General features: G+C 41.7%; 1 protein-coding gene across 1 annotated transcript; it reads right to left on the reverse strand.

Annotated features, from left to right (window-relative positions):
• Positions 1-3,150: 3,150 nt before the first annotated feature.
• On the reverse strand, positions 3,151-8,990 carry LOC109745579 (autophagy-related protein 11). The gene is made up of 5 exons (XM_020304703.4): positions 7,322-8,990; positions 5,136-6,807; positions 4,803-5,020; positions 4,059-4,272; positions 3,151-3,771 (listed from the first exon to the last, which is right to left on the reverse strand). Exons 1-5 carry the CDS (start codon positions 8,284-8,286, stop codon positions 3,409-3,411), a joined length of 3,432 nt encoding a protein of 1,143 aa, XP_020160292.1. The 5' UTR covers positions 8,287-8,990; the 3' UTR covers positions 3,151-3,408.
• Between the last annotated feature and the right edge of the window lie 1,894 nt (positions 8,991-10,884).

Here is a 10,884-nt window from a genome sequence, read left to right on the forward strand (position 1 = left end):
TCGCAAAAATATATATTCATATCTGTTTACCTACTTTTCTTTTTTAATTTATAGCGTTTTCCATAAAGCAAGAACGTTTCTCCGTTTGTGGTCCGTTCATTCATATTATATTCTTTAGATTTTTCTATCTTAGGTGGTACTATTTTTTGTGCATCCCTTTATTTTCGTACGTAACCAGCCTGTACTGGGTACTGGGCTTTCTTTCTTTTCCGTACGTAGCCAGGCTGCATTGGGCACTGGCCTTTACTTTTTTTTGGGTACATAACCAGCCTGTACTGGGCTTTTCTTATTTTTTTAGAGAACTACTGGGCTTTTTTAGAGACCGCGAAAAAAGAGTGCGCTTTTTCACAGACCTGAAAAATAAGTCATCAGTGGGGATCAAGAGGTAATATCATTGGTAGTCATAAAACTTGCGCTTGATGTCAATTTGATGCTAGAACTTTGAAAATACGGAATTGTAATCACATAACTGACTCAATCATGCACATATGGTCACAAAATACCTTTGCGGGTGTATCCGTGTATAGGCCCCACCTGTCAGTCACTCAGCAGATGCATTTTTGCATGAAAACCCCTCGTATTTTTTTATTTGCAAAAAAGCAGACCACTATACTGCAATAATTAATGCCTAAAATGCGCGCGCAAGGTCTCAAACAAGCGACACGCTCTAGCAACATTACCGAGCCTAGCCACTCCAACCATCAAGTTTGGATGTCTGATCTGGATAACAACATTATACGTATAGGACAAGAAAGCACGCGCTATTTTTAAAGATATTTGCAAAACGTAAGTACAAATTTTATTTTCAAATATTTGTGAGTTAAAAATATTTTAAATACATATGATGATTAGTAGATATTGTTTTAAATATAAACCTGTTTATTTTGAAAGACTGTATTTTAATAAACGTAAGACAAAAATATTTAAGATATTTGTAAAACTTAAGTCATAAATTTATGCTCAAATATACGTGTTTTAAAAATATTATACATAAAAACGTTCATTAGTAAATAAAAATATATAAACTTGTATATTCTATAAAAATATTTAGTTAATACAGACAATGAAAATGTTTATTAAGTAGATTTATTTAGTGAGTCCATAAAAAATATATACTCATGTATTATATTTAAACTATACAAAATGATGAATACAAAATTTTACTAAATATTTATGATTTTTAATATAATTTAAATTTTATATATGATTTAATATTCATATCAACACTTTTCGTTTTATATTATGAATATTGTTCATCATACAACATTTTTATAACCCGTAAATATTAATATAAATATAGAAATATTTTAAATAATATATAATGTTTTTTGAAATTAGGTTATTCATGTGTATGTACAATTTCTATAACACACAAATATTTAAAGATTATTTTTATTACTGAAATTATAATTTACATACTATCTACAAATTTCTAAAATACCGAACAGGTGCAAAATGGACTGCATGAGCGCCTTTGTCCTATTAAATTCACATCCATCGCTAAAAAAAGAAATTTAAATTCATATCTCGCTAGTCAGCAATTATCGACATATACAGGTGCATGTTGTAGTGGCCGGGGTTTCTTTTGTGCTAGCCTCTGGTCGTGAGTTGGAGACTTGGTAGCTACACTTATTTATGTTAATTTCATTCTATAATAACAGGTGGGACATGTACCAGTACATATAGACTTTTTATCCTTAATGTGATTGGTGTAGTGGCTAGACTTGCTAGTGTGGTAATCCCGGGTAGTGCGTTCCAGACCTTGTGCGCCCAATTTTTTGTGTTAAATTTTGCAGTGCAGTGTTTAACTTTCCTGCAAATAAAAAAAATATGAAGTGGTTTTGTGCAAAAATAAATCATGGTGGTCGACTTTTCCCACGGATAAAAAAATGCAAGGGTGTTTTGTGCAAAAAAAACTCGCGCTCAAGCACCTCCAGTCAATGACAGGTGGGGCCATACACACCAATACGCCAGCATACGTATTATGTGACCGTATGTGCACGCTTGAGTCAAGTTGAATAACTGCATTTCCGTATTTTCGAAGTTCTAGCATCAAACTGAACATCGATTGCCCGTGATATTACCTCTGTGAACTATCTATGTATCATCTTTTTTTATCTACTTTAATCTATGCATATGTTTTTTTGTTGTTCGGAGTGCATATGTTGTTTGTGCGAGAGCGCGCGCAGTTTTTTGCAGTGGCTGCTGGAGCGGCTCGCGCGCCCTAAAATTTGCAGCGGCCGCTGGAGCAAACGCATCCCGCCCCACAAAAATGGGCGCTCCGCGCGCTGCAAACGTGTTTTTAGCACGCCACGCGTAGCGCGGCTGTTGGAGATGCTCTTAGAAATCATTCTTTTCCGAGCTCGGGCTCATCTGCACCCGTGTTGAATAAAAAATCAAAACAAATACTAAAAAGATAAAAAAATAAATCCCATGATAGACAGTTTGGTGCGTGAGGTCCGACCCTATTTTCAAATGATTTGGACAACTGAGCAACTCTCGGCAAAAAGACAAATTCAGGGTCTGTAAAACAGTTTACTGTTCACGTACTGTTTTGACCCATTTTCTTTTTTGCTGAGAGTTACTCATATGTCCAAATGAGGTAATTTTTGGAGCGAACCTTACGCAATAAATTGTCTACCATGGAAAAAGAACTGGAATTTTTTGAATTTTTCTAGTATTTTTTTTTTTAAAGATCGGTGCAGACGAGCCTGGCACCGAATCGCTGTTCACTTCTATCAGCATATAGATTATCTTTTGCCAGGGCCGGCTCCCTTGACTTGCTTCTTAGTAGATGTTCAAGAGGAAGTAGTTTGCAAAAGCAGGCAAGAAAACCAAATTCAAGTTGGCCAAGATCACAATTTGGGCTAGCATGGTATTAGGACCGATTTTCTTGATCTTATCACTCATTATGGGCATGCGTTCAAAGAATACAAACAGGGATTCACAAACAAAAAAGAAGACAAAAAAGAATTCATTGTCACTTTCTTTTCTGTTGAGTGAAAAGATAAAAGTCTTTACGCGACAGCAATAGAGGATGGGATACATCTTTCTCTTCTAAGCAACCTCTTTTGAATTCTCAAGACCATTCTTGCAATAGGATACCATGCTCAAGAGGAAATAGTGTTGGGAACCAGCAGTACGCACGGATAAAACAAAAGTGGAAGAATGTTACTATTATTCAGTCTCCTTGAACGAACCAAGCTGATAATAACAGCAGTGGCCGAGTCATATTTACACAGGAATCCGAGCATTATGTACACAAGGCAGCAAGCAAACGCAGACGAAGCAACTGAGCAAAGCCATAAATAAACTTTAAACAAGTGGCTGTATATTTACATTTGAGGTTTTCTTTCTCCCTTCATTTCAGCAGCCATGGCTAGGCAGGATCAGGAAGGCGTTCTTGCTTCAACGAGCAGTGGCAGCAGTGTCAGGCAGCATCGCCACCGTCACCACGAAGTACTCGCGGCCCGCCGGCAGGCCATAAGGGTTGCTGTTCAGCGCTGACCGCCGATGGCCGCCAGGGCGCAGCGAGGCTTCGTTCTGGTCAGTGTGCTTTACCGCGCGCCGCTCAATGTGCACGATCTGGCCGATTATGTAGGCAGGCTGCCGAGGAAGGTGGGGCTCTGTGAACAGGGCCACCGACTCCTCAGAGAGGTAGTAGTTCGACCGGCTCCGGTTGATCGCCTCGTAGTGCCCAGCAGGGTTCCGGACAAACACCGCAAGCTCGTGGACGTCGAAATGCCCAACCGATATCTTCTCCTTGCTGGCCTGTTGAAACAGTTTTGAAGCACACGCTACACCTTACTTGCTCGTTACCGCAAATTAACAGTACAAGAGATTAACGCATACAAATTCAATCAGGTCTAACTTTATAATAGATTTCAATCAAATCCACAGCATGCCTGTTAATACTCACTCATGTTCACGAGTCATGTTATGTCATTACTTTTGGGTAGTTAATTATTTTACCAAATTCAAGGTTTGTCTGATTTTTTATGAGTATCTTACCAACGAAAATATTCACATCCTATGATTAGAGAAGCTGAATTCCGTACCTGTTTTTCCAGTTGAAATTTACTATATAGATTGTTGACCAGTGTTTTCTTCTCCTCCAACTCTTTTATAAGAATACCATGTGCTGCTTCCACCCTTGAGTAGCGTTCTATCAGCTCCTCACTCTGCCGTGACAGGAAACTAACCTTGTCTGCAAGGATCTTAATGCATTGCTGGAACTGAGTGGTAGAATCAGCTTCATCCTTCTTTACAGAACTGGAACAAAACGAGTCATTACAAAGGGGCCAGCAAGTACAGAACAACACTTAGATATCTCTTTCAGTAGGAAAAGGATCAAACCCAATGACATTAAAAACAAACATATCTCTAGGTTAGTAACTAGTAACATAAAAATTGGCAAAAATAGTTAACTCTCTGGAGGCACTGACTATGATTTTAACACCAGATTCTAAAATACGATGTGTTTGACATTATCCCTCCGACAATTCATTTTCTCCCTAGGAGCAGATACACTTTTGTAATGAAATACTCAAATCCTTTGTCCAAGAACAGCAAATGTCTCTTCAGTCTCACATCAAAACGCTAAGATAAAATACAACAATCTGCGCCTGCTTCCAATAAATTATTTACATTCCATTCAGTTGGATTATTCATTAGTTCTAAAGAAAGCCCAATCATCATGCATTGCTGATAAATCAGATATGTGTACCACAATGAGCTTGAAATTATACACACTGACCAGTCAGTATACATATAACATAATGCAAATGAGAGAAACATGATACCTTGCTAAGGAGAGGGCTAAAGAACGCAGAGAGTCTGCAAAGCCAGACATGCCCGGTGCGGTGACGCAGTTATTTAGCCTTTCAAACAGACCATGTATCCTCAGAGCAGATGACCTCAAAGCATCATACTCAACAGCCCTTCTATCAGCGGAACATTTGTTGGTACGAGCCTCTTCCCTTGCCTCATGCAAGCAGTTTTCCAGGTGCGCACAATTAATCTGTATCAAGATTTATAAAATACAAAATAAGTAATGTTGCTTTATGCAAGCATGGAAAGAATACTTCAATTTGCAGAAAGCAGGTGAAGATTGTCCTAGATTGTGTATATTTTACCTGAGACTCGTCAAGTAGAACACGGGCATTTTCAAGTTCTTCCTTCAGAGAGTTAACTTCGCCCATCACAGAACTAAGTTTACTTTCTGCCTCATCCAACTGTTTTGATTTTTTATCTATTGTGTTTTGCAACTCTGACACAAAGAGCTCGTTATTCCTAAACTCCAAAGTATGATGTTCATTGGTTTTGGAGTTTAAGATGCCAAGAGGACCTTCTACAGGAATATCCGAAGTATCCACCATAGTGAGCTGAGTCAACATCTGCCCTTCCTTATCAATATTGACAACCTTATGTTCATTATCACGTGAAAATTCTGCCATGGGAGCATCCAGATTACCGCATCCTGCTGAGTTAAGTAATTGCAAGTTCAGTGCGCCTGAAACGTCAGTCATATTCTCATCGCCACCTTCTGTTTGTTTAGATGGCTGTTCAGATGTTGATGATGTCTCATCCATGGCCACACTTGATTCGTCACGCAGATGGGTTTGCCTACCTCCATCCAGGTTGCAGTCATTACCTTTAAATGTAGAAAGGAGGGAATCTGATGCGCTTTTGCTTCCTGAAACCATTTGCCCGTGTATGTACTGATTCGCTAATTGTTCCTCAAGCTCCTGTATACGCTTTTCAAAGGACAAGCACTGCTCCTGCTTTGCTTTCAACACTGACTGAAGCTGGTTGGCATATTCATCCTTCGCGGAAAGTGCCTGAGATGTTTTCTCTCTTGCATTTCTCAACACATCATCATTCTGCCCTTCATCAATAGATTCATGTGCGTATTCAGCACCAAAAGTGCAGAGAACTGCAATTGCAGAAGCGAGTTCTGCTTTTAATCTGGCGTTCTCCACTTCTAATACACTAGTCCCTGTTATATCAACAGTATCACAGCCCCCAAAAAAATCCTGGGAATCCATTTGGCCATCAGTATTCAGACTGTTTTGTTCGGCGTTAGTGAAATTTCCAGTGGTACTAGAATCACTTGATGAAGACTTATGTTGCTGTGATCTCTCAGGTTTCGAAAGAGACCCCACTAAAGAACGGGGGGCGAGCTTTTCCAGATCATCAACATCAATTGGAAGTAGATCGCAATCAAACGGTGCAATGTTTACATCACACTGGCTAGGTGAACCAAACAGCCCCATGGAACCCATGATTTCTCCTCGAATGTACTTACGCCATGTACGAAGGAAAACCTCGCGTCTCCTTATCTCCACTTCACGCTCTGCTGCTAGTTTTTCAGCAAGCTGTCCAGCCAAGCCAGTATACAGCTTGAAAGAATGCCTTCTTCGCACGACCTCGGCAAGACAAGCCTTGTATGCATGGCCCAAGCCACCCAGTAGTTTCAGATAAGAAAATTCTTTGTCTCGACTATCTATTGCCTCTTCGTATAAAATGAACTGACTCATCATCATGTCCTTGATATCAATTTGAGCAGATTTGACCCCTTTCACGCAAACATGTACTAGATTATTTGTTTCGTTTTTCTTGGTCTTGCATCTCTGAAGCAAGTTTGTAAGCATGCGATCAAACTTACGTACGCTGGGCAAATTATCCTTTTCATGTACCTCATAGATACGACCAACTGCTGAAACTGCATCATGAGGTCGGACAGAAGCGGACAGCTGGCTCCTTGAGCATTCATCAACAAGCTTCTTTGATGTATCCACATCTTTACTGCAGAACATAAGAGTCCTCAGAATATAGTGTGATAGAATCATGTTCCAATTATGGCACAAAAGATGGATAATAAATATAGTAGTTACCAGATTAATTAAGACTCGGGATAAGAAACTGTTATGTGGTAGTGGTACCATAAGTTCATATATAGCATATAAAGACCAGATAACATATCCCAATAAACTGTTATCCCTTCATTCAGACAAGTGCCGATCTCGCTTGTTACACTGTTAACATATTACTAATGCAAATCATAAGAACTTACAAACTTTTTGGCATAACCAACATAATTTCTACACAATAAAATGGCAATTCATTGTTTATTCCACCATGCAAAACCATTTTCCAGTGTTTTGTAAGTAGTTTAACAAAGGAATTACCAGCAACTCAAATTCAAGCCAATCTACATGGTAGTCAACTAGTCATTAACTCAAGGTCAGTAATAGTTCTCCAGAAGTATGCACAGAAAAGCAACAACTAGTTAATTATATGGTCATTGCTTCAGTCTAACCTTAGAGACTGCATGATGCTCTTCTGGTCACCGATGACTCTATGATGCTCCTTTATCAGCGCCTCCAGATCCTTCCATGCACTCGAGCTCATAGAGTTCAACAAGCTCTCCACCCTCCTCTTTAACTCCAGAAATTTTGCCTTCAGCGGCGAGACAAAATCCTCAAAACCCTTCTGTGAGCTTAAGTACTCATCTGCCAGCTTCCTCAGTCTATTCTCATCCATAAGGTCCAGCAAGCACCGTCTGCCCTCACATTGAAGGTGTGGATGCAGCTTAATAGCACGCAACCTCTGCACATCTCTCTCGAAGGTTGACAGAACTTCGACATATCCACGGTGCTGCTGAGCAAAGGACCGCATGAAATTTGAATAGCGCAGTGAGGGCTTACGGAATGCTTGCTCCAGGTTGCTCCTAGCCATGTCCAGAGCACGCTCCTGCACCTGCCACTCCCGCAGCAGCCTCCTGCACACCTCGTACTTGGCCACGCTAGATTGGTACAGCGCGTTGGCCACCTGGAAGTCATACCTGAACCTGACTTCGTAAGACACCAGCGCCTTCAAGGCCGGGTCAGCAGACACCTCCAGTGCGGTGTCCTGCGGCCGGGGCGGCGGCGGAATAGATGGCTCAGGGATGTCGATAGACTCCGGCGCCGGTGGAGGCGAGTCGGCATGGAGGCGGGCCTTGTTGTAGAGGAAGACCTCGCGGTCGTCGCGGGGGAGGTTGTAGTGGGCGAGGTGGTTGGCGCCGTCGAGAGGGATGTTGCCGCAGAGGAGGAGCTGGTCGGCGGGCGGGACGCCGCAGACGTGCTCGATGGCGCGCTGGATGGCCTCGACTCGCGTGCCGCCCCCGCACTCGAACTCCATGCTGTGGCCGTTCTCCGCCACGTGCACCATCAGCTTCTGCCCCAGCGCCGCGCCCTCAACGCCGGCGCTGCCGCCCGCCGTCACCGCCGACCCGGAACTCATCTTCCCCCACGGGTTCCCCTCCACCAGATTTTGCTGTACTTTTTTTTCCTGCTTTCCTTTTCTGCTTCACGCCCCTTCAGATTAAAAATCTGCGGTTCTACCACGCCACCAAACAAGGCAACCACCAAACGGCACGGAGTCGCAGCCCAGGCACCAAATCCTCAATCTCTCGGCGCCCAGGCGCACACGAAGCCCGCGGCCTGCCTTCCCACCAATCGCAGGCACCCAATCTCCGACCCGTGCGGCGGGAAGGCGGCGGCTCCCTTGGAATTCCGGCGAGAGACGGGGGCTCCTGGGTGGGATCGACGTGTCTCGCCCCCAATTCGGCCGGTTCACCAACCCCGCACGGATTTGGGCGGGGGATAGATAGCTTTCGGGGTTTCCCACCGTCCCTTGCGGGCGGACGGAAGCGACCTCCTCCAATCCAAATCTGAGTCCTCCCGGGGTACGGCTCCGGCCCCGGCTCCGCCTGCGTTTGATTCGGTCGCGGAGGTTGGGGGCAGAGACGAGACGAGATGAGTTGGGATTTTCTTTCTCCCCTGCCTGGGAAGGATTGGGCAGTGGCGTCAGGAAGGAAGACGAGCAGACGAGGAGGGAGGGAGAGAACAAAAAGGGAAAGTTTACAGGGGGCGGATGAAAGAGTGGGGTATGCTGCCGTGTGGGAGTACAATCTTGCGGGGGTGTTTCGCGGAGGGGTCCTTCTCGGTTCCGCAAATTGACGTGGCGTGAATTATTGGAGGAGAGAGAGCTTGCTTCTCTCGCAAGGGTAGAAGCGGTGGCCGGTAGTAGCAAGGGTAGTACTACATTGTATAGGAGTATTTAATTAACAACAAACGTGTCTAGATGTATCTGTATATAGATAATCTGAGTTGATTAATTCGGACCGAAGGTAATATGTACTCTACTCTTTGTCAGATGTATCTATAAGTATTTTTGTCACATGATCATTTTTTCTATTTTGCCCAGATTAGATGATCATGGTCAGCTCAGTTGGTCCTGACAGCCTGCAATACAAAATAGCAGAGGATTGAGAATATGGTCATTTTTTCTATTTTTTCTATGATACTACTTCCACACAAGTCATCAGGCTTATAGTTATCTTAGATTTTGGTTAATAACTTGTAGTATCATATTGGTCGAGTCCCAAGGCATTATCCCTATGTTATTGGGTGCGTCGATCATTCCATCCGGTATGGATTCCAAGATACTAAGCGCAACAACTATATTTTGCAATTGATTTTTTTTCTCTCTTGCAAATATTGACGTAAATTCAAAACAATATTACGAAGTGTCATACTTAATATGACTACATCAAAATTTATTTGTGAATCACAAGGTATTGGTGGCATCTACTGCACTATTTGCAAATTATGCACCACTACTGTGAGGTTTATGCAGTGACTACCTTCGAAGTGCTCTTTCAAATATTAATATTAGATGTGACTACCTCGAGATATCTGGCATCTACTGCAAAATTTTGCAGACTATCCACTATTACTGCAAGGTCTACATCATGTCACTTTGACAGATGATTACCTTCAAAGTGATTTTCTTAAATATAGCATACCATAAGGTAATAGAGATATGAACATCTACTGACAAAAGTCAGATTATGTTTTCTATTACTATGAGATCTACACCATATTGGTGATTATCTTCAAAGTGTTATCCTATATCAATTGAGGTCTACACATATGGGTATAAAGCATCAGCTATACTAAAAAATGCTCCTCCGAAGCATTTGTTGTTGTTCGCTAAAATGATTTACTCTCATAGTAAATATTATTCATACGCAATCGCTATCTGCCGAAGTGGTATCTTGTGTGAAATCAAGTCTCACTTTACTTGAATATGCCATAGAAAAATATGAAAATATTTGCATACCCTGGTGATTACCTTCTATTACATTGATAAAATACATGGCAGTGGAGTCTATGTCACTATTTCTAATTATAGTGTCGTCCATCCGCCAAGATGGTTTCCGTAATTTATGGCAACGATTGAGTATCTCAAACACTTTTATAAGGTCCACATCACATTGTGGTTATATTGTCATAGTGACTAACTAATGTTAAACATACAAAGTCTATACGTTTTGGCAGTGACTCTAAAGCACACACTTCCTCAAGAATGAAGCGATTTCATCACATGCGTTGTATCGAAGGATACACCTCGGTTCACCAAGGATCACCTTGGCCATGATTGTTCTCAAACGAATCATTTTCATTGCTTACATTTTCAAATGCACTAAATTCATGATTAGGTGGGAGTATTTATTTTAACATAATTCATGACATCAGTCATTGTATTCACCTGTGGCATTATTGCCACTTAACTCCACTGCCAGGATAATGTGTCATGGCTATTCTTTTAATAGCTAAGTATGTCCATACACATTTTATCTGTCACCAATTTCACATAGTTCTAAACTAGGTACACAATGGATGAATATTTATTCACCTTAAATATTTCCCTTAAGAGAAGCATGCTGCCATGAGCACATCGCGAATGATCACCCATTCGTTTTTCAATACCTTAAGTCTATCGCAGCTCACAACTCTGTCACTTAATCAACTTCAAGTTGAGATACCTTGATCA

The sequence above is a fragment of the Aegilops tauschii genome, chromosome 6 (genome assembly GCF_002575655.3).
Source record: "Aegilops tauschii subsp. strangulata cultivar AL8/78 chromosome 6, Aet v6.0, whole genome shotgun sequence".
NCBI lineage: Eukaryota > Viridiplantae > Streptophyta > Magnoliopsida > Poales > Poaceae > Aegilops > Aegilops tauschii.

Coding starts and splice junctions, on each gene's coding strand:
- LOC109745579 (XM_020304703.4), bottom strand. CDS start 8,286: ATGAGTTCCGGGTCGGCGGTGACGGCGGGCGGCAGCGCCGGCGTTGAG. Junction 6,808..7,321: donor AGCATCATGCAGTCTCTAAG/GTTAGACTGAAG, acceptor TATGTTCTGCAG/TAAAGATGTGGATACATCAA. Junction 4,273..4,802: donor TTAGCCCTCTCCTTAGCAAG/GTATCATGTTTC, acceptor GTTTTGTTCCAG/TTCTGTAAAGAAGGATGAAG.